Source organism: Gorilla gorilla, chromosome 11, assembly GCF_029281585.2.
Source record: "Gorilla gorilla gorilla isolate KB3781 chromosome 11, NHGRI_mGorGor1-v2.1_pri, whole genome shotgun sequence".
Classification (NCBI taxonomy): domain Eukaryota; kingdom Metazoa; phylum Chordata; class Mammalia; order Primates; family Hominidae; genus Gorilla; species Gorilla gorilla.
The window spans coordinates 80,152,730-80,176,806 of record NC_073235.2 but is presented as its reverse complement, the minus strand read 5'-3'; the positions used below and the strand labels follow the sequence as shown (position 1 = coordinate 80,176,806).

General features: G+C 39.3%; 1 protein-coding gene across 1 annotated transcript in view; it reads left to right on the top strand.

The window, feature by feature from the left end:
• PDE11A (phosphodiesterase 11A) overlaps positions 1 to 24,077 on the top strand; it is a 435,243-nt gene that overhangs the window by 365,510 nt on the left and 45,656 nt on the right. The window contains exons 15-17 of the mRNA XM_019021629.4: positions 412 to 512; positions 16,915 to 16,992; positions 22,304 to 22,367. Coding sequence (XP_018877174.2) covers positions 412 to 512; positions 16,915 to 16,992; positions 22,304 to 22,367 — 243 coding nt within the window. The remainder of the gene's footprint in view (positions 1 to 411; positions 513 to 16,914; positions 16,993 to 22,303; positions 22,368 to 24,077) is intronic.

Here is a 24,077-nt window from a genome sequence, read left to right as displayed (position 1 = left end):
AATGCCAGCTTAAACCTTCACTAGTAGTGAAAATAGCATTTATTTTAGGGGGAGAAATGTTCCCAAATGTTTCACAAACTTCTCCTCTAAGTAATTCCATAGGAAATGGGTAGTCAGATGGAATTGTGGGCACAACATATTCATAGTAAGATAAGTTCCAACAATTTCAGATTTTCCCTTTGAGACTAAGCATGTAACAAAGTGTCCCTTGTTAGACTTTGTCAAAAATGACTGCATTCTGGCTTTGCTAGGTTTGCCAGAGAATCTGTTTATATTTATACAAAATTTCACTATGCTTTTTAAAAAGTGATTTTTTTAATGTTCCCAGACTTTTTTTTAAATAGAGGAAAAACATGTAATCAACAACCACAGATTTAATGTCCTTTGTGACTTTTTACTTTCTCATTACAGGGTCACAATATCTTTGCTAACCTGTCCTCCAAGGAATATAGTGACCTTATGCAGCTTTTGAAGCAGTCAATATTGGCAACAGACCTCACGTTGTACTTTGAGTAGGTATTGGCATTTGATCTGTTTGACAAATGGATATCTAAAGTTCCATCCTGTAACTAATCTCCAGGTCTACACTGGAGGTTACCTGTTATTCTAGCATTGATATCAATGTGTAAATGAGCTAAACTTTTTTTGTTGTTGATATAAATGAAGTCCATTAAAGTGGTGTGTATAAGCCAAGAGAGTCAAGGCTACAGTCACAAGATTTCTATTTTTCTTCTGTTTTATGAGCTTGTTTGACACACAACTCTGAAACTAAGTGATGGCCATTTTTATCTTAGATCCTAGCTAATATTGCTATTTAAGACTGTTAACTTCTGGTCAGCTGTATAATGGCATTGATAATGAAGATGAAAAATATTCAGTGATGGAAAATTAACTAGCAATCCAACAGTTCATTCCTTGATTCTTTTCTATCTCTTTCTTAGAAGGGCTTTCTCTCCTTTTCACCAAAGTTCAGGCCTTTCTCTAAGCTGGAAATTGCACCCTCCCATTTCCAGTGGGACCTGCTTTATCAGGCGCCATCTCTCTTAGCAGCCTGGAAATTTCTTCCACCACTCATTTGCACAATTTTCTCCTATCTTAAAGACCAAAGCATGTCACTCCCTTAAAAAAATTTTTCATTTGACCCCATGGAGATCTTTAATTGCTTTTTTATTTACCTTTCTTTTACTGTCTACCTTTTTAAATAAACAGAGCACATTTAGTACCTCTATTTTCCTAACACCCATTTACACCATGAAGAGCAGAGTCCATCTCCGCACTCTATCAAAATTGTACACTCAGAGGTCACCAGAGACATTTCTTTCCTCAAATTCGATGGCCTGTACTCATTTTTGATAGTTTCCATCTTCTCTGAGATATCTGAAGGTTTAATTAGTTATTATTAATTTCTACTCTCCTTGCTTGCCTAATCTCCAGCTGCCTTTCTCTATTCTTTTCTAGATCCTTGGCAGGTTTCTTTTCTCCTTGCTCCTGTGTATAAGCTCTTGAAACATGTTCTTCTTTCTCTACTCAGACCACTCCCCTGGCCTCATTTCTATGTTACCTCTATTTATGTTATGAACTGTGTGTAGAAGACTCTGAAATTCTTCACTCCAAACTTCCTCACACTGTAGACCTGTATCTCCAGCTTCCATCTCAAAAACCTTCAGTGTCCACATTGCTTTCAAAGGAAGTTCTAAACTTCGTTTGACTTTCAAGGCCCTCTATAATCTGCCCCCAACCTTTTTTCATTCTTATCTTCCACTTCTCCCCTACATGATTGGTCTACGTCAACCAGACTAGTCTACGCATTACCCTTTGGAACACCCTGTGTAATGCTCCCTGTGCCCTGATGTATCACCATTCCCACATCGAATCCTGTTCCTCCACTCGCCATCTTCCTGACTGACCATCCTTTAAGATCTGTCTCTTCTGTCACTTTTTCTAGGAAGTCTTGTGCCATTCGCTTTGAAATGACTCCCTTTGAAAAGCACTGTGGCATTGCATCAGTTAGAATTAGGTTCAATTGTAAGGGATGTTCAAAGCTTAAGACACAAAAAGCTCAAAGAGATTGCTAGAAAATCAGTATATAGAACGCTTAGCACCCAGGAAGTCCTCTACTAACACAGCCAGGTCACTCCCCTTATTCTACCTTTAGAAGGCCAGGAATTTATCCTCTGAAGAAATAAAATGAAGAGCTCTGAACTGAGGAGAGGCACAGGGTGGGAATGAGACACAGTGCTCAGAAGAAGAGATTAAGTTAAATGGAACCAGTCTCTGGATTGAAAACCTGTAGGCCATAGCCAAGCACTTAGAAGCTAGGAGTTTATAAGCCATACACCCAGGGTTGTCAGATTTAGCAAGTAGAAGTACAGAAAGTCCAGTTACATTTAAATTTCAGATAAACAATAAATACTTTTTTAGAATAGATAGTTAGATGTCCCATGAAACATTTGGGACATATTTATACTAAATATTATACTAAAAATTATTTTTTGTATATTTCAGAATAGCTACAAGAGAGGACTTGAAATGTTCCTAACAAATAGAAATGATAAATATTCAAGGTGACAGATATCCTAAATACCCTGACTTGATCATGGCACATTCTATGCATGTAACAAAATGTCATATGTACCCAATAAATATGTATAAATATTATGTATCAATAAAATATTTTTAAAATAATTATTTTTTATCGGAAACTCAAATTATTTTATCTAGCAATTATACCCCTCCCCCCCACACAACTCCCATTTAGCTTTTTAATGCCTTACTATTACATGCAGAAAACCAAGAATCACAGAACATTTTTTCAGCATCCGATAGGAAAGACAGAGGCCAAACAAACAGAAAAAAAAATGAAATTCAGAGAAAACAGGGAGAGGAAGAAAACAAAACTAAAAACTGTTGTTAGAATTCTCAGAGAGCTAAGATATTGCATCCATGAAATAAGAACAGGATGCTTTTTAAAAATAGTAGTAGGAGCAACTATGAAAAAGAAGGCACTTTCAAAAGTTAAGAACATGATAGCCAAAATAAAAAAAATCAAATGAAAGCATTAGGAAACACAGGCCGAGGACAAAAGCCAACAAAATAGAAAACACTGCTATATTTCATTGTATCTCTTTTAGTACTATTTGATTTGTTAACTATGTTCATGTATTACTTTGATAAATATAATTTTAATTAGTTTAAAATATATACTTAAAAATTAAAATCCCAGCTCTGCCACTAATTAGCTGTGTGTCATCAGATAAATTATTTACTTCTCTGAGCCTTTCTTTCAAGTATAAAATGGAGATAACAGTACCTATGTCATGTCTTAGAAATGGTGACATCTACAACCTCATTTACTTTATAACCTATTTATTTTGCAGTTTTGTGGCCCTTTGGTTGACTTAAATATCATGATCTTTCATCTATTTTCTGGATTAATGCTCCTTGATTTGGGATTTATGGAAAGTCTGTATCCTTTTAATGTTTTATTGCCTGTCCCTGACACTTGCAGGATCTTGTGTTATTTTCCTCAAAGTAGAAGCATTTTCCCAAGCCATCTTTCCAAGTAACTTCTAAAGAGAGAAAAAAAAATATCAACACTCGGAGTCCATTTATCAAGCCCTGTTAGGGATTTGACGAATCACTGAGTGGCCACTGGCATGCAGTCAGCGAAGTTGGTTGCAACTCGTTTTCTCATTACTCTGTTCTTATCTTAATGCTGCAGCCCCTGCTAGTGTTTGCTGACTCCCAAAGAAGCTGGCTTGTTCTCTTTTCATCAGCATTATTGTTTTTTGAGGTTCTGAATAGCTGCCCATTCTCTAATCTAGACTTTGAGAGGATTGATTCACTTGCCTGTCTAAAGTTGCATTAAAATATTGCCATATTTTTAGCCAGAACAATCCCTAGGGTTATAATGAGAGGGAAAGCAGCTACTACAAACTGTCACCCTGATGTTTTTATTTAATAAATTTGCAGTTGTGGAATCGGAAGGATCTTAGAAATGATGCAATCCAATTCATCTCCTTTTTTGCTGATCAGGCACAGAGGTCCAAATGGTTAAATAGCGTAGCTTAGGTCATATAACTCATTATTGGTAAAACTGGAACCCACACCTCCTCTTTCAGGGCTTTTTCCTCAATCACCATGCTTCCCTCTCTAATGGAAGAATCAAGAAATCATTGTCATTTTAATTGGGGATATATTACGTGATAATGTTGACTCTTTCCGGGTGTTCTGTAATCAGTTTAAACACTAGCTTGAGGCCTCTGTGTCCTCTCCCAAAGCCAAGTTGGAGATAAAGGCTTGCATTCAGGTAGTTTAGTTTTGGAAATGACACCAAGAATAAGAGTGAGGGGCTGGGACAGTGAAATGGGGAAGGAGGGAAGCCAGTGAAAGGAAGGACACATTTCTTTGTTGTTCACCACTATGGTCAGCCAGTCTTGATCCTGCAGGGACCATCTGAGAAGTCTCATATATCGCACTTCACAATTGTCCACCACCCACCATCCTCATCAACCAAATGTCGATCTGTGGGATGTTAACTCTCATGTACTTCATGTTGTGTGTGCCTGATGACTGGGCATTCCTGCAGCCGTCTCATCCCTGTTCCCACACATGAAGTCAGAGCAGTGCCAGGGTAGAAAGTATGTGATCCACAGGACCGCTGAGGCACTGCGTGTAGCAGCAATGGCAGGAGAGGGGTGGGTGAGCCAAGAGGATATTAGGCTCCCCGTACAATTAGTTTCTGGAAGTCTGGATTATTGTTGGTTCTTCTGCCCTGACTACTCAACCTAAAAGTCATGATACAGTTGAAGAAAACAAAAAGGAAGCTCACTGCTTTCCTCCCCTAGAGGGAGAAAGTCACTCTAGGAAAGGGCCAGGCTGGGCAGGGTAGAGCCCTGCCTTTTGGAGACGGGTTTCTGACTCATTCCTAGAGGCAAGATTTCTTGCCATGCTCTAAAAGGAAAAAAATATATGAGATTCATGGAAATGTGGAAAGGCTTTCAAAACATCCACAAAAACTTATGACTTTAATTTCTAAAGACCTTGTGTGTCCTTGGGATTCTATGTCATTCAAAAGGCATATGAAAGCAGAATTCACAAGATTAAAATACAAAAACAAACAAAATCCTTAATGTGAATTTCTAAGTTTCACAACCTGAGCCTGGGGGTTAATGATTCTTTCTGATTTTCCAACTCACTGAAAACGTTTTCCAGTTACTGCTGAGCAACTTTCTGAAATGATTTCTGTGCCTGTTTCTGAGTCCCTGCAGTGAATAAGGATTTGATAATTAAGTAGTAATTTCACCAGCTTTGAGAGTCGGATCTCTCTTTGCCTCAGTTTCCTTGTCAGCAACAGGGGTATAGGCATATCACCCATTCTAATCTCCTAGGATCCTTGTGGCAGTGAAAAGAGATTAATTTTATGAAAGAGCTTTGACAATGTAAAGTACCTTATAAAAAAAGGAATCACTCAGCCAGAAAACTTAATAAAATATGCACCACAAAAGATGATGCTTGTTGGAGTGGGCAGAGAGTTCTAAAATTACAAATGTTATAACTTCAAAGGGATGATACAAATGCCCTGTACTATTTATCTGCATGTAAATCAACAAAGATGACCTATGCACCTTCCACTATTAGTAATAAAAACAACAACTAATATTTTTTGAGTGCTTACTTAGGATCTTTATATATACATTATGCCATTCAACAGTGAAAGCAGTCCTATTAAAATAGGTACTATTATTAATGTCAACCTAAAAGAAAGAAACTGTGGCAAAATTAATATAAGTAGACAGTTTATTTGGGCCAAGATTGAGGACTGCAACCCCGGAGCATGGATTCAAGTTGCCTTGAATATACAGTCCAATTAGCAGCAGTTACAAGTGGATTTTCAAAAGGAAAGGAAAGGTATTTTCTACATTGTTTACCAAGAATTTACATTAACATAACATAAGCTATTGATTGGCTTTGTTACATTGTCTCTTGTATCACAAATTCTAGGCACATGAAGATAGTGGGTGAGGTAGCTAGTCAGAAACAAAATGACTTTCAACAGTGGCCCCCAAGCATGGGTTAGGGGAGTGGGGAGCGTGACTGAAGTCCCATACTCATTACTCTCTGGGCCTGCAAGGAGCTCAGACTGCTCTGAGCTGTTTTTTCTTTTCTCATTAACCCCACAGTACACATAAGGAAACTGAGGTTTGGAGTGATTCAGTAAATTGCTCACAATATTAAATAGTATATCTGGAATTTGAACCAAGTAGTTGGACTCCAAAATGTTCTTAGTTACTGTGCAGTTATATAGTAGTCCAAGGGTACTCAAGGGGAAACTGGGGCCAATCCAGGAAACATTTGGGCATTAGAAACAGCAGAAATTTGAGGATGTAAATGTCTAAAGCTAGTTCCAAACACACTTTGTGTCAGCATGCTAAGTGTTAGCAATTCAGCTAATGCCAGGCCCCACCACTGGGAGTGCAGGGTGGATGTGGAGGCTCCAAGTCAGTGATACTCGGACCCAGTCTGGTGGGGCTAAGACTGCAATTAGAGGCTTCTTGTGTGAAGTTGAGCTAAGTTGGTGCACCAGGGGTTGAAAATTCTTTAGCTTTAATACAGTCACAGGGGTTGTTGCTATTGGGTAACAATAAACACTTTAGCACTGATACTCAACAGGTTGTCATTACGTAACGCTATATCTCATCCTCTAGGTGCCTGCTCCATGCCCAGCACCATTCTAGGCATTACAGTATCTTCCTGTATCAGCACTGAAATGGAAGCTCTATGAATGCAGACACCTTACTCTTTAGCTCACTCTTGGAACCCACAAAACCTGACACACTGCCTGACATAATGAGTTCTCAAAATAACTTTTTGATACTGAATTATCATATCAATGTGCAAGGTAGATACTGTTAGCCCCATCTGATAAATAGGGAAAACTGGGCTTAAAGAGGTTGAGTAATTTGTCCAAAGTCACTAAGTTGTCTGTGATCAGTTCTCCATGACACAATGCCTCAGAGCATGATTTAAGCAAATAATTTTCCAATAATTCAGATAAATCCACTTGGGTGCTCAATGCTTTTAAGATTGGCTTCCTAAATTAATCAGACTTATCTTCAAATTGAAAATTTGCCACCTCTCTTTGCGATCTACACTCATCAGCAATTATGGAAAATGCCAAGTCTGATGGTTTCTTTGTATTTGTCTCTCGAAAGGGATGCAGTAAATCGCATTTCTCGAAAGCATCTGATGATGACAGAAAAATTCACTAAACTATTTTAAATTGTTCAATGTGATAGTTTGACCAATTCTTTTAAAAATTAGGTTAATATCTAGACAATTCATTTAAAAAAAATACAGTGGGGACTCAACAAATGTTTCTACTGCTAGGCAAACATTCATTCATCATTCAATAAAAGTTTATTAAAAGCCAGCTGTGTTCAGTGTCCTCAACTTCCACAGTTGCCTGCGCTCAACCAACCCCATACTGGAAAGGATGAAAGTAAACTGATTAGTAATAAGGTGTTAATGACTGATAAAACTTAAGCCATTACTCTATCCCAAACATTATTATATTTTAACAGAGCCTGATGACTTAACTCATTGAAATTATATATTATAATAACATTAGGACAGCAGCCCCTGTAGTAGGTTGATGGAGGAAGTATTTTGGTAATTCTTGACATATTTCAAAGAATTTTTCCATATACTCATTCCATATCCCCATCCATATGATATCAAAACTGACTAAAAAATGAGAAATGTAGCCAACTAGCACTTCTTAATGGTTTCTTTGTGCCAGGCACTGTGCTAGTTGCTGGGAATGTACAAGCAGATAGGACACGGTTCTTACCTTCAGGGACTCAGAGCCCAGTGGAGAAGAGAGAAGGCAGCAACATCCAGCAGTGAAGGGCTGTGTGGAAGTGAATGCAGGAGCAGCTGGAGTGCACTCCTTCTAGCCATGGCTTACACAGCTTCTTTGCCTGGTGATTGTGGTTTGAATGAACTGACTGCTGGGGCCTTGTGGTCTCTAATCTTCTGCCATTTTCAACATCCAGAGTAATTCTTATCTTTCTGCTTCCTGCATTTTGCCAGTTTTATTTGTGCCATCAACAAAAGCACAGCATCAAACAGGTCATTCACTCAGGTTCTTGGCAGGCCCTTGTATTATCAGTGCTAGTCTGAAGCAGGGAGAAAGTTCACTTCAAAATTAAATAGAACACTTTTTTCTTTAGTCATAATAACTGGAGTTAACATCTGTATATTAATTTTCTATTCCTCTCCAATGTTTGTATGCAAAGAAAGTCCAGAAATCTCTCTAGAATCTGCATGTAACAATTAATTGCAGATGTATGATTTGCCTGTTGAGCAAGCTGTAAGAAGACCAAAAGCACCCACTCACCGCATCCACACATCTGTGAACCCTGCAACCCCTGCCTGACAACTCTGGAGTTAAAATTGAGGAGAGTTACAGGCCGGGGACAGTGGCTCACGCCTGTAATCCCAGCACTTTGGGAGAACAAGGCAGGTGGATCACCTGAGGTCAGGAGCTCGAGACCTGCCTAACCAACATGGAGAAACCCCGTCTCTACTAAAAATACAAAATTAGCTGGGCGTGGTGGTGCGTGCCTGTAATCCCAGCTACTCGGGAGGCTGAGGCAGGAGAATCTCTTGAACCCGAGAGGAGGAGGTTGCGGTGAGCCGAGATCACGCCATTGCACTCCAGCCTGGGCAACAAGAGTGAAACTCCATCTCAAATAAAAAAAAAAAAAAAAAAAGAAAGAAATTGAGGAGAGTTACAGTGATGATTTGCCACCTCAGCAGTAAAACCTTCCTAATGTTTATGGACTTTTAGTAGATTCAAAGGAGTTAGATGAATAGATAAAGAATATATATTCCTAAGTACATGTATAAATACATAAATTTGCAAAAAAATTTCATGATTAAAATGTACACAGAAATGGTGATTTCTCATTTTACAAATAAAAGATGCCTTGCAGATAAATTACAAACCAGAAAGATTTTCAATGTGGTGATGGGTGACTGGTAACCAATCTTTAGAATTATTTTTGAAGGTAATTTTAGCCGTTCTGTTCAAATGATGCTTTTTTAAAGACTGCTATTTTTCTGAGTGGGACATATGTCAGGCGAGCAGGATGAAAGCCTAATAAAAACATATCTGATTATAAATGAGATTTTCCAGTAAGTTGCTTTTCACTAGCTGAGGTACTTGCCATTGTCCTTGAAAACCAAGGTTCCCCATGATCTGCGTGAGAAGTTAACGATACAGTTCCTCATGACAAAGAAGTCTGGATCCAGCGGGTATTGTGTATTTTTGTGGATTTTCAAATATTCTTTTTAGCAGCCTCATGCTTCTAAAAATGCCCCTGTTTCTAACAGTTTCACATATGTTCATGCTGTTTACTCTGTTTAATCTATATACACATGTACATTTAGATGCTAACAGAACAGCTGTATAGGCAAACTTGTTCCCAAAAGCACAGTGAATTTCACATTGTTACTTTGTAATGATTATTACTAGGGAGAAGGTCAGAAATACATCACCTGGAGCTGTGAACCACCAACCTGGCACAAGCTATCTGCAGCTCTTCTTTGGAGCACCCCCTTATTGATTATGGAAAGAACCCTGTCTGTGTCTGCCTTGATACTTGGTATTGCCTTGGTACAGCAGCCTGTGATGCTGTTACATAGCATGAGGGCTGCTGGCCCCACTGTCCATACACTTACAACATGAAAAGCTATCTGGCCCAAAGGTTTATGCTACACGTATTTACAAAGATTATCTCAGAGGGCAGAACCAGGAGGCTGGGGACTTATAATCTACCCAGAAGGAAAAGTTCTTCCTTATAGAAGATTTCAGTTAATACACATGGAAAGGTGGAAATGGAAAAATCATCATCTGGCAAATACCACGGTAGTAATTTTTATTGGCAACAATAGATCTTTCTGTAACTGCCCTGGGACCTTGGACAAGTCACTTCACCTTCCTTCACCTTGAGTTTCCTCACCTATAAAATGAGAGAATTAATACGAGATTTTTATCTAAAGTTCCATACAGCCCTACCAGTCTATAACTATAATGAAAATTCAAACATAGAAAAGAAGTCATTCTATGACCCAGCAATTTTACATATACATGTACATATTCATATACATAGAGAGAGAACTCACACAAATTCACAAGGAAACATGTACAAGGTGGTTCATAGCTGCATTGTATGTAATAGCAAGAAATATTGGAAAAATATAAATTTTCATCTTCCAGGAAATGGGTAAATAGACAGTGGTATAATAATAGATGGAAATAGCATACATCAGTGTGAAGGAATGGCCTAGAATTATATATAACAACATGGGTAACTCTCGCAAGCATTGAATGGAAAAAGCAAGTTGCCAGAGAATACATACACTATGATGACCTTATTTGTATAAACTTTTAAAACACATAGAGCAATATTATATATAATTTGCCTAGTAAAATTATAAGGATATATGTGATGATGCTTTATACACAATTTAGAAAATGGTCATTGTATGGTGAGTGGGAGGAAGACAGAAGCAACAGTTGGGAGGTGCACAGGGCCTCAACAGGACTGGCAGAGCCTTATTTCTAGGCAGGGAGGTAGATGCAAACTCTATGTATGTCCACTGTGTAATTTTTATGCCTTTTACATTTATTAAATATGCACAATAAATTTATTACATGATCTTGCCATATCATCACTTCAAAATCCTTTGTGTAGCCTTGTGAAAATGATTAACTCTATCTCCTGAGCTTTCAAGAAGGATTTTTTTCAGGAACTTTAAAAAAATTTAAATGTGGCCAGGCACAATGGCTCATGCCTGTAATCCCAGCACTCTGGGAGGCCGAGGTGGGTGGATTGCCTGAGGTCAGGAATTCAAGACCAGCCTGGCCAACATAGCAAAACATCATCTCTACTAAAAATTAAAAAAATTAGCTGAGCATGGTGGCAGGCACCTGTAATCCCAATTACTCAGGAGGCTGAGGCTGAGGCAGGAGAATCACTTGAACCCAGGAGGCAGAGGTTGCGGTGAGCCAAGATCGCACCATTGCATTCCAGCCTGGGCAACAAGAATGAAACTCTGTCTCAAAAAAAAAAAAAAAAAAAATTTACATGTACTTTGGTTTAAACTTTAAAATATCTCTTTGGCTATTTTATATGTGACCAAATACATTACCAGATGTGTTATACATGGTTCCACCAGTGACTACACTTTTCTTTTCCTTTTTTTTCTTTTTTGAAACAACGTCTCACTCTGTCGCCCAGGCTGGAGTGCAGTGGTGTGATCACAGCTCACTGCAGCCTTGACTTCCCAGGCTCAATCTATCCTCCCACCTCAGCCTCCCTAGCAGCTGGGACTACAGGCATGTGCCTCCACACGTAGCTAATTTTTGTATTTTTTCTAGAGACGGAATCCCACTTTGTTGCTAAGGCTGGTCTCCAACTACTGGGATTGAGCAATCCTCCTCCCTTGGCCCCCCAAAGCACTGGGATTACAGGCGTGACCCACTATACCTGGCCTCTCATGTTTTTCTTGACAAAATTATACAAGTTGATGAGTTCCTCATGATTCCTATTATCCAGAAAGATTCCTAATCTCTCTTAAGAACATAATCAAACCTTGGGACGACAGAGTAAATAGAACTTATCACGAAGTAGCCATCCTTTTGCCTGTGAAGGAAGAATCAAATTAGTATGCTACATTTTGATATACCCAATGAAAAGGCTCCTCTCACTGTTCCCTAGGAATACTGGATGTTCCCTTTTGTCCTAGCGTTGCTAATGTGATGTGAAGTCTATGACTGATTTTGATTCTGTTGATTTAAGACCTTCACACCAGCAACTCTAGCTGTTAAAATTTCTATCATTGGGGAATTTATTCTTATGATGCTGTTTGATTTTCATATCATAGATTTGCATTTTTTATAGAAAGGAATTTGGGCCAGCACAATGGCTCACACCTGTAATCCCAGCACTATGGGAGGCCGAGGCGGGTGGATGACCTGAGGTCGGGAGTTCGAGACTGGCCTGACCAACATGGAGAAGCCCCATCTCTACTAAAAATACAAAATTAGCCAGGCCTGGTGGTGCATGCCTGTAATCCCAGCTACTTGGGAGTCTGAGGCAGAGAATCGCTTGAACCCAGGAGAACCCAGGAGGCAGATTGCGCCTCAGAACCAGTGAGCCAAGATCGCGACATTGCACTCCAGCCTACGCAACAAGAGCGAAACTCCGTCTCAAAAAAACAAAAAAAAGAGAAAAAAAGGATTTGCTTTCTGCAATGAGTTAGGCACACAGGGAACATGCTTTCACTCTGCATCAAAGATGTTATGTTCCCTATAGTGAACATACTATGGGCAGATATAACAATCGTTAGTGGAAGGTGAGTCAGATATTGGATGGAAATGGTGTTCTTACTTTCTACAACTTGTTATGTTGCCCATTTGGTTCATGTTAGAATCTACTCTGCAAGAATCTGACAGGGCTTTTCCTGAATAGATTTTGTGTTGTTTACTTACCTCAATCTCTCTCTCCAAATGGCAACTGTGAAGCCCCTAGAAAAATTAGGATCTAGGTGAAACCAGTGTTTAAAGAGTTTGTTTGTTTAATGATTAGCTTTCTAAGATAATCATTCTCATTCATTCATCAACAAATATTTATTGAGCTTCTACTACATGTCAGGCATTGTTGTAGGTATTGAGGGGCAGAAGTGAACAAAAGTGGGCCAAGCCTTTGTCCTCATGAAGCTTAATTCTAGCGATTTCTTGGAATAACTCATAGAATTGAAATGGTCACCCAGGAACATATGACAAGGAGGATGGCTGACAAACTTTCAGAAAGTCTTTCACAATCCTCCAGGATCCTCCCAGCCAAGCGAAGTGCCTTCCTCTGTGCTCCAAGGACACCCTGGATGTATCTTAGCTGCTTGGGGCAGCTGTTATTTTAACCTACTGTGTTTGTATCCCAGCTCTGCCACTCACCATCTGTGAAACCTTGAGCCAGGTACTCACCCTTCTGAGCTTAATCACAGTAACTAATCCTTACTGATAACCTAATTTTGCCAGGCAATCTGCTAAATGTTTTACATAAATCATTTCATTTGATCCTCCCATCAACCCTACAAGGTAGATCCCATTACTATAACTCTTTTACTAATAAGAAAACTGAAGTCCAGCAAGGTTAAGTAACCTACTCAAGGTCAGTCATGTGAGTAGTGAGTGCCAGACCCCATTAAGTCTGCCAGGAACACAGTAAAGACCCAGTGAATATCATCCTTATCAGGGCTGGAACTAGGGTGAAGCAAGTGAGGTGAGTGGTTCAAGTACAAGTTCAGATCTTGTCTTTATTTAGAATTTTGTTGTTGTGTTGATTATGGATGTTTTACATTTATTTTTATTTTGTTAAATATCACATTAAAATATTTATCTTGATAACTAAGTTTTTTGGCACCCACTTCAGTTTTGTGCCCCAGGTGAGTGCCTCTCTCACATCACTCTAGTCCCAATATTATTATTCTCATTAATATTACATTTAAAGAGGGAATTACCTATTTATTTGTTGGTAGCCCTGGCTAAACTCAGAGACATTTAAAAGTAACACCCAATTATCTTGTGACCGTAAAGCCTAATAAAGACTTGTTACAGAGTAGATGTTCAATAAATACTTGTTGGACTTCATAATAATTTGAGAAAAAGATGAATTTCTGTGTAGTGAGAGGAGAAAACTGGGCAAACTGTTAGATCTCCATTAGTCCAGTTAGTCCAATTTGTATTATTGTCGGCAGTAATAGTATTAATATTGTTTACAAATTAACCATAGCTTCAGGTATTGAGTATCTAACAGGGCCAAATGTTTAGTGCACCTTATCTCAATTTCTCACTACAAAGCTGGAAACTGAGGCTCAGCAATGTGAAGTTACTCACCCAAGATCACACAGCTAATAAGTGACAGTCAGCATTAAGCCAGGTCGGTGTGGGTCCAAACCTGGGCTCTTTCCACTCCACCACTTCCCTTTCTATTTCACTTCACAGTCAGTGACTGTAATGTTGTAGAATAAACTGGGTTCTTGTCACACGACCAGAAAAAATTAGGCAAGCAGACACTTTGAAGGGTGAGAGGTTATGGAATTTATTGGGCAAAAAGGAAAAAGACTCAGCAAAGCAAGAGAGGTTCCTGTTAACAGGCCCCCATCTCGCAGACTGAATCCCAGGTTCCCACACAGGAACAGAAGGGGCCAGGCTCCTCCCTACTGCAAACAGCGCAAACTTCCCGAGGCCTCACCCATCCTCCCAATGCGCAGGCGGGTTGGAGATTCTCCAGGGAGCTCGTTTTACTTGGCTATCTCAGTAATATGAAAAAGGCACGACCATTGGTCATGAAGAAGGGAGTGGGTCAAGTGAAGAAGATAAGAAAGTTACATGAAGAAAAGAACTGTATACACCTGCCCACCCAAAGTAGAAGGAGTTCCTGGGCCCTTCTATGTAATTGGGTTATGCCATCTCGCCAGTTGCTGTAAGGTTGTCTTGGAGATTCTTCCATGCTGTATGTAGTATGGCCTTGACCTGCATCATCTTGAAAGGATAGATCCAGGACCTGTCTTTGTGTCTCTAATACAGAAGTGAACTATACATTTGTCTTCCTGACCTGTCTCCTTTCAAGTAATTTTAGTAGTTAGTCTGACCCATTGGCAAGAAATCCACACAGTTGGTCAGTTGGTGATAAGCACCCCAGGCCAGACACAGAGGAGCCAGTTGTTCTCAACCTCTTGTCCTTTGTCTCCCAGTACAGAGGGTCAGCACTAAGTTTCTGAGATCCTAGTCTGATTTCTACCATAAATTATATGTCATGATGGTATTTTCCAAAGTGTAGTTTTTGAAACATCAGTACTATGTGGAATTTTGTGATGAAATAAGGTTAAACAGGCTTTTCTACGTCCATATTTCTCAGAGACTTCAAAGGCTAGTATAGATGGTGTCTCCCAGAGAGGTATATTAAGGGCAGCATTTCTCAAACCTACTTGGCCAGGAACATCTTCACATGGAGCACCTCTTAAGTCTAGCATTTTGAGAGATGCGTTTTGGGAAATGGTGTGTTAGGATCTCTTAAATATTCTCTCATTAGCAAGTGCCAAGAGGATGAAAACTTGGGAAGTGATTCTTAAATCAAAATGGTGATGTCCTCTTTTTTTCCTTTTCTCACTAAAACTGAAAATCATCTAACTAAAATATTCCTTGCTTGTCTTTTCCGTATCTACGCATCTCCAAATGGATTTCCATGGGTGTATGTGTGAGTTGTAAACCAAAAAGTGTCTGTGACAGGTCTTAATCAATTTAGAAGTTTATTTTGCTGAGGTTAAGGACATGCCTGTGACATAGACTCAGAAAGTCCTGAGAACATAGGCCCAAGGCGGCTGGGCTACAGCTTGGTTTTATATGTTTTAGGGAGACATAAGACATCAATCAATACATGTATGATGTATGTTGGTTCAGTCAGGAAAGGCGGAACATCTTGAAGTGGGGAGTGGCTTCCAGGTCATAGGTTGATTCAAAGATTTCCTGATTGGCAGTTAGTTGAAAGGGTTTATCTAAAGACCTGGAATCAATAGAAGGGAGTGTCTGGGTTAAGATAAGGGGTTGTGGAGACCAATGTTTTTGTTATGCAGATGAAGCCTCCAGGTAGCAGCCTTCCAGAATAAATTGTAAATGTTTCTTATCAGACTTTAAAAGGTGCCAAGCTCTTACTTAATTCTCCCCTGGATTAGGAAAAAGACCTGGAAAGGGAAGGGGATTCTCTACAGAATGTAGATTTTCTCCAAAAGAGACAGCTTTGCAAGGCCATTTCAAAATATGTCAAATAAATATATTTTGGGATAAAATACTTTGATTTCTTTTAGGGCCTGCTGTCTGTCATGTTGGTATCTTATTGCTACAAAGAGTCTGCTTTGTCAGTCTTAAGGTCTCTGTTTTAATGTTAATGCTGGTCAGCTGTACCTGAATTCCAAAAGGGAGGAAGGAATAATGAGACATGTCCAACTCCCACTTCCCATCATGGCCTGTACTAGCATTTCAGGTTAATTTAGGAATGCCCTTGGCCAAGAGCAGAAGGCTATTTATTTGGTTGGGGGCTTAGAATTTTATTTTTGGTTTACAGTGTCAAGCACTTAAAATGTTGAGACACTATGCTACATGCTTTCCACATGTCATTCATTTAATCCTCACAGTAACTCTGTGAGTTAGCAACTGAAACCCCCGTGTTAGAGATTAAGAAATTGAGACTCAGAGGATTTAATTAACTTTCCAAAGTTGTACAGCAAGCGAGTTGCTGAGCGAGTGTTTAAACACCATTACTTTCAGACTTCATAGCCTATGCGTTTAAGCACTGAAATGGTGAAATAGTTATTTTCTAACCTGGAAAAAAATATATTTATCTTGAATTTACTACCAGGGAGTTTATCTTATCTTGGATCATCATGCAGCTCAATTCTTTGTTGGATGATAAAAGAACATTCTAGAATTGTCCCCACTTTTTATTTGTCCTTGCCTCCCTTCTCTGACTTTCAGTAAGTGTCACTAGGGCTTCACAGCACATAATCCTAAATGCCGCACCACATTGTTTTCTGTTTTATGGCTCTATAATCTCCTCTGTTGTAAATACATTCAGAAATGATTGTGGCTTTTCCTTGAAGCCTCAACATTTTTTAGAAAGTGATTTATTTTGATAGTGCTGTAGCCTCATGATTTCAAATATTAAGTTACTTGGTTCAGGTGGTCTTATGTTTTTCCCATAAATGTATTTATGTCACCCCACAGACTGGGAAATCTCATTCCAGTTTTTTTTTTTTTCTTTCTTTCTTCATTTGATTTTCCTGCAGGAGGAGAACTGAATTCTTTGAACTTGTCAGTAAAGGAGAATACGATTGGAACATCAAAAACCATCGTGATATATTTCGGTAAGAAAAAGCTCTTGTTTATGTGTTTCTTCATTATTTGGACATTTAGTCCACATAAATTTTCTGACAGTACTAAGAGCATAGAAGTGATTTTTAAAGTAACAAATCTTAGCTTACATTCAAAACATTCAGAGATCAGTTGAATAATTAGAGAAATTACTGAGAATGTCTTTTCATCTTATAATTTATTTTTGTCTCAAAAATCTGCCATCAAAATTAGAAAATGAAGTTCAAATTAGTTCAGTTTTGGCAAGCCATGATTTCTTCTGTTTCCTAGGGAAGTGGGGGTGCAAGTTGGGTGGAGAAGGGATTTTTGCATCCTAGAAATCAGAGTTACATAGCACAAAGGAAGTGGGGAGTAACTTTTGTTTTTCTTTAGAGACAATAGGCATTGCGGATAGAAAACCAGTCAGAACAATATTGGAGGTGGAGGTAAGGGGTCTGTTCTAGCCTTTGCCTGGGACGTCTTCCAAGTTGTTTAGAAAGGACAGTAGCAACCCACTCTGTTTATGGGGCAAATTTTAGCCTCTCTTGCAGCCACTCCAGAGAGTGGGCACTATTCCTCTTTCTCTCATACCCCATCCTTCCACTCTCTCCACCTCAACTAGACCTTCTGCTGTCTTATTCCTGTTCTAACATTGCAAAGTTTTGCTGGGAGAGCTCGTGAGGCCAGGGTTAGGGCACACTGGGTCTGCTCCACAACCAGGCAACTACTGGATTACCCCAAGTGGAAACCTTGACATAGTCCTGCCGTATCTGCTATATAAAATCTCTGGCACCATCTTCTGAACACAGGCCGCTGCCTGCCCCACCCTCTGTAGCTGTCCTCATGTCACCTTCCTGCAGCCCTCTCCCCAGAGGGCTCTAGTTTTTTTCCTCTATGCTTTAATATTCCTCTGTATTATCTTTACAGGCCTTTTTCTTCATTTTTCATCTTCAAGACCAGCCCCTCCACCGGTGCCCTAATTCCATTCCTTCCACCTCCTCGCCCCCCACCCCAACCTGGCTCTATCAATCATGCTCCTTCAGCTTCCATTTTCAAAATCTGTTTTATTAATCATGACCTTTCTAGACCTAAAAACACACTTCTGCCTCCCCAGTCAAAAAGTCATCCCTACAGGCTGCCTTTTCTCCAGGCCCCATCATAGTTTTCTCCTTCCCTTCACTCCCACACTTCCTAATTTCTTGCAAGGCAATTTCTTTCTTTTTGTATAATTTTTAATGCCATGAGTAATTATATGAATGTATATTTTCTGTAACAAATCAAACATTGATAATAAGCCCCCAGATCTCCTTTGAGCTCAACCCCCAATTCCCATACTGGTTGCACAGCTGTATTTTGTTATTAGTGTATTGTGTTTTTCCAGACCATTTCCAAAGCATTTACATACACATGTACCCTTAGGAAAAATACTGTTTAGTGTGTATTTTGATTGTCTATTTTAACATAAATTGTATATTTACATACCAATGTGAACCTGGTTTTCCACTCAACTACATGCTTTGGAATTCTTTACATGTTTTTACCTCATCATCTTTTATCGTTGCACAGTATTCCAAAATACAGATATACCACAGAGTATTTACCCATTCCTTACTGAGGAATTAAGTCTATACTATGTGATTTCTGCTTCTGTTGAACCACAGTCACCTTCCAAGTATTAAAAGCTACAACCTTTGTTCTCTTCAGCTTCCTGATCTCTTTATAGCCCCTAATTGTGTTGGCCTCTCTTTTCTTAAAACCCTCTACAGCCTTGGATTCTGCAAAGCCATATACGCTTCTGGATTCTCTCCTTTATTTCTGACTCTTTCCTTCTTAGTCTTTTCTAGCCCTTCTTCCCCCCACCATCCACTAAACAGAACTGTCCCCCAAGGGTGTATTTTTTGTTCTCTTCTCTTTTTCCTCAGCATCCTTCTAGTGTCACTACTATCTCTTCTCAAATGACTCCTAGCCCTTTTCTTGGGCTTGCCTCTCTTCTGAGCTCTTTTCCTGAAATGCCATTTCTCACTGAGTTTCTCTGCCTAGATATTTTCCTACAGAGATTTTCAAACTGTTTTGACAAGGAACCCCATATGGAAGAAATATCTTATTTGGAAGCATGTTACATAAAATGGAGGTGCTCTGGGTTCTCCCCTCTCACCTCATCTGCCCTCCCTCCCCCATTTCATGGTTACACTCTGACCACCTTGCACTAAGGGTGGTGCTCTAAGGGAGCACCATCTGTAGAGAATTTTAAAATAGTAATAAAACCAACTAAAAGTCAGTCTGCTTTTTATTACCACCATGTGCCAGCAATTCTAAATAGTCAATGGTGAGATATACCTCTTAAGAAATGTCTTTTATTGGTATAAATTCCAAACAATTGCTGAGGTTACTGTTAAGATAAAAATAATTGATATGAAAACTTCAAATAAGCACATGTTTATTATTTATCCTTTCTTTGCACACGTAATGTAAGTTAATTCTAAGAATGCCCAGGCATACAGCTGGCTCTTGACATAGGTAGATGCAGCTATACACTTTCAATAGTAAGTTCCTAACTGTTCAGAACCTCTCAAACTCTCTGGGTGTCATTTGTGTTTCCAACCTTGCAGAACTCATATTCCTGCTTTTAAAGACTATATTCAGAACAAACAATGATAGCACAGTGATGGTAAAGATGAAGACATACAACTTGAGATACTTTCATTCTGTCATTTTATGTGATCATTCGTGGGTTTTATTCATGTTTAAAATTTAAAACTGAAATAAGTGCAAACTGCAAAGTGTCATATTTTTGTTTGGCAAGTGCAGATTTCAGTCTACACAAAATCTTTGTACTCAATTTGAATATATCTTTAACATTAAAATTTGTTCATTTTAAATTGTTTTACAACTACGGAACAAATCGAGAAGATAATGATTGTCACAAGATTATTATTGAAATAATTTTGGCATATAGAGGAGAGGTATGTTAACTCACTGTAAATTGAACTAGAATTATAGGGACCTCAGTCTAAAACAGTTGGTAAAAACTCTCTCCCTGGTCTTTTACTCTCAAAAAGATCTTTCACTTCTTGAAGAGCCTTAATCTAAAAAATAAGATAGAACTGCTCATTTGATTTCTTCAGTTCTTCCTTTGCAATCTTCCATCCCTATGCCTCCCTTCCCACTCTCCCTTCCTTGTTTTAGGCTCCTATCAATTTATATCTCCAATGAGTCTCCTTCCTTCCACCCTCTCCTTCTTCAAACCATCCTCACATCCACCACCTAAAGTTTCCTCCCTAAAGGTCTATCCAGGTCCCTCCTGAGTCCCCAGGCTTAGTTGACTCCCCAGTCCCAGATGGACAAAGGTTGCAGCCACTCTACCCGTCCTACCTCTCAGCCTGTCCTGTCTCCCTTCTCTGCATGGACTTCTTGCTCCACTGTATTCATTGAAGTAGAGATTCTTCTGTCAGACAAAGGATTCCAATCCCATCTTTGACACTTAATAACTGTACAACCTTGTGCAAGTTACCTAATGTTTCTGAGCCTTATTTTTTAACTTTAATAAGAGATAATAATAGTATTACTACCACATATAGAGACTGAGTCAATCACCCTGTGGAGGCTTCCCAATAAGTGGTAGCTATTAGAATTATCATCTGAGGACCTAGCAGATACTCAATAAACTTGTTGATCAACTGATTAATGGCAATATGCATTTGAAGAGAAAGTTTCAAATTATCAACTGGACAGAACCTAAGTAATTATCCACATTATGATACAACTAGGCAACCTCATAGAGATTATTTGCTATGCAGGAGAGATGCTGAGAAATCCAATGCTTTAGCCAGTCTTGTCCCCCTCCAGTACTGTCAGCATCCGTGTGTAGTAAGAGGGCATCTGGTAGCTTTGTGATAGGCACAGAATCCTGAATCATTTACTCACCTTGGGAAGGGAAAATGACTTAATCTCTGCGTGCTTCTGTTTACTTATCTGTAAAATAAGGATAATAGCAACTACCTCTGGGGTGCTGATGACGATTCATTTAGTTAGTAGTTTAGTTAGCAGTTGGTTAGTAAAGCACTTAGTACAGAAGCAGACGCACAGTAAGCAGTATAGAAATGCCTGATACAGAAGGTCAAAAATGAATAGACTGATGTGTCTCCCTTTGCGTAGTTCTTAACACAGGGATGTTTGGAATTAGAGGTTTCATCAATGCTGCTTGAGTTGAGAGGGCTGCTGATGCCGGTGCCACCTGGTTGTGCCTTGAATGACCTATTGTTTTCTGTGACCCTGCCTTGTTCCCTGGAGGGGTTTCCTGTGGGGGGACCCCCCTGCCACCTAAGCATGCTCTGCCATCTGGGCAGCAGACATGTTTCCAAGGCATTAGATCTGGCAGGGTATGAAATGTTAACACCCGACATCAGGACAGCCCTCTGACCTTTGGGTGCATACCCCTTTCTTCCAAAAGCAGTTAGCCAAGATGTGGTTCCCCAGCTCAAATCCTATGTTACTTTTCATCACATTCTGCTGGTTTGCAGCACAAAGAAAGCAGATTTGGGACAGAGTGTGCCTTATTTTTCCTCCTCCCACCACATTAAATTATATATAAGCACCAGAGCTATCTACAATTTGAATTGTTCCCAGTGTTTCCATGGTTCCGTATGAATTATGGTTAACCCTGCCCCTCAAAACTCTGATTCAGACCATTCCTGTGCTTTCTTATGTGCCCAAATTAATGAAAGCTGGAGCTGAGTATGTTTCTTCTTCATAATGCTTATAAACCATGGTTGGAGCCAGGTAGTAAACTGGAGTGAAATGATATGGCTCTTGCCCATAAATCTTAGCTCTGTAGAGCAGATGAAAATGAAGGAGCCCCTTATGTGGCATGTGCCTTGCCTCTTTGGTGTGAGTTTTCTTTTGTTCCCATCAATCAATGAAAAGTTGGTAAGTAGTTTCATCAGCCATGTATATAGTGTTATATACTGATTCTCTTGCTTATAGTTTAAAAAAACCCAACAACATTGTCCATTATAAATTATTTTAAGCAGAGCTTGCTTAGCTCAGGTGTACAGAAAGTAGTGCTTTGCTTTCCTTGATTTGCTGCAGACAAAACAAAAGGGCCACCAGAGGATGTGTGAGAGCTTTGTCTTCCTAAGCAGCATGGCCACATGATGGAGATGCTGAACACAGGGACTATAAACAGTGCTGCCCCTTGTTGAGGAAGGGAAGATGTGAGCTGGCCTCGTTTCCATTTTATTTTATTTATTTATGTATCTAGGACGGGTTTGTTTAGGAATGCAACAAAAGATTATTCAGGCTGTTTTGTTTGGTTCTGTTTTTCAGATCAATGTTAATGACAGCCTGTGACCTTGGAGCCGTGACCAAACCGTGGGAGATCTCGAGACAGGCAAGTGGTGATTAATGGCAGGGCTCAGCAGAGGAGGGACTGGGGGGGTAAGGGGGACACAATATTCCCAGGGCCCTGACTACCAGGCACTGAAACCCTAGTCAATTTGCATCAGTATTAACATGGTGTAAAAAATAGCAGGAGGCTTAGGCACGACATAGTTTATTGCACAGCCCTTTTTTTTTTTTATCGTGCTTTCACTAAGCAATAGTATTTCTGACTCTGTAAGATATTTTTAATGTGTGAAATCTGAATAATACATTGACCATTAAGGCAAGAGTTTCAAAGATAGGATTTTTGGCAAGATAATCACATCTTAGTACAGAGTCTTGTTTTCTTTTGTTATATATCTGAAAATAAAAGGAGGCAAAGGGAAATTATATTTTTCTTTTTAAATATTATTTAGATATCAGAAACCTCTGTGGTCAAAATATGCAGTATCCAATTTAACTTGCAGAAAAACAAACCATGCCTTTACCACCTATCTTATTTCTCTGCCATAAAGCATTAGTTCTATAAGAATAGTTTTCAATTTAAGTAACTACCCAACTTAAGATCAGGGATTACTGATAGTATTTAGAGGTTAATCATTATGTACGTTTTATGATGCACCTACTGTGTGGGGTCCAAAACAGTAACTTGTCATCTAAAGACTTGACATTTTAAGGAAAATAAGATACATTTCCATATCAATAAATAACTAATATTTATTGACTGCTTTATATATATTATCTCATTTAATCCTTAAAATTGTAGTCAGCTGAATAATGGCCACCCAAAGATATCAGGTCCTAATCTCTGGAACCTGTAAACATTACCGTCAAAGGAAAGAGTATCTTTGCAAATGTGATTAAGCATCTCAGCTGCAGACTGATCCTAGATTATCCAGGTGTACCCTAAATCCAATAACAAATGTCCTTATAAGAGGGAGCAGGGGGAAATTACACACTCAGAAGAAGGCAATGTGAAGACAAGGCAGAGATTGCAGTGATGCAGCCGTGAGCAAAGGAAAACTGGAAGAGGCAAGGAACGAATTCTCTCCAAGAGCCTCCAGAGGGAGCACATCCCTGCTGACACCTCGATTTCTGCCCAGTGAACTGATGTAGAACTCCCGACCTCCAGAACTATGACAGAATACACTCCTGTCGTTTTGGCCACTAACTTTATGGTAATTTACAGCAGCCTTAGGAAACTAATATAGTTATTATGCCCATTTCACAAATGGGAAAAATGAGGCTTAGAAAGGATAAGCAGCCTGAGTTTAAACAGCTTGTAGGTGGCGGAGCTAGGTATAGATTCTAGCAGATTAGGCTCCAAAGCTTTCATTCTTAGCAGTGTTTTATGGATTCCTTCACAGGATGCATCAGTCAGCATTTTTAAATGATGCAAGCGTATCCACAGAATAGGCTATGTTATCATTTTACCCAAGATCTTAGTGGCTTTAAACAACAAATTGCTCACGAACATGGGCACCTAGGGTTGGCAGGCGCCACTTTGTCCTTATTCTGTATTGGGGCTGAAGGAACAGCCACTACCTAGATCATTCTGACAGAGGCCCTGGAAGGTCTTGCACTGGCAATTAAATGCTTCCCGCAACAATTCATCAGCCAGAACTTGTCACATGACCCCACCCAACCAGGAAGTACCATCCTTCTATTTGCTCAGAAAGGAGAAAGCCAGAAATAGTGAATGCATGACTACCAGAGTTTA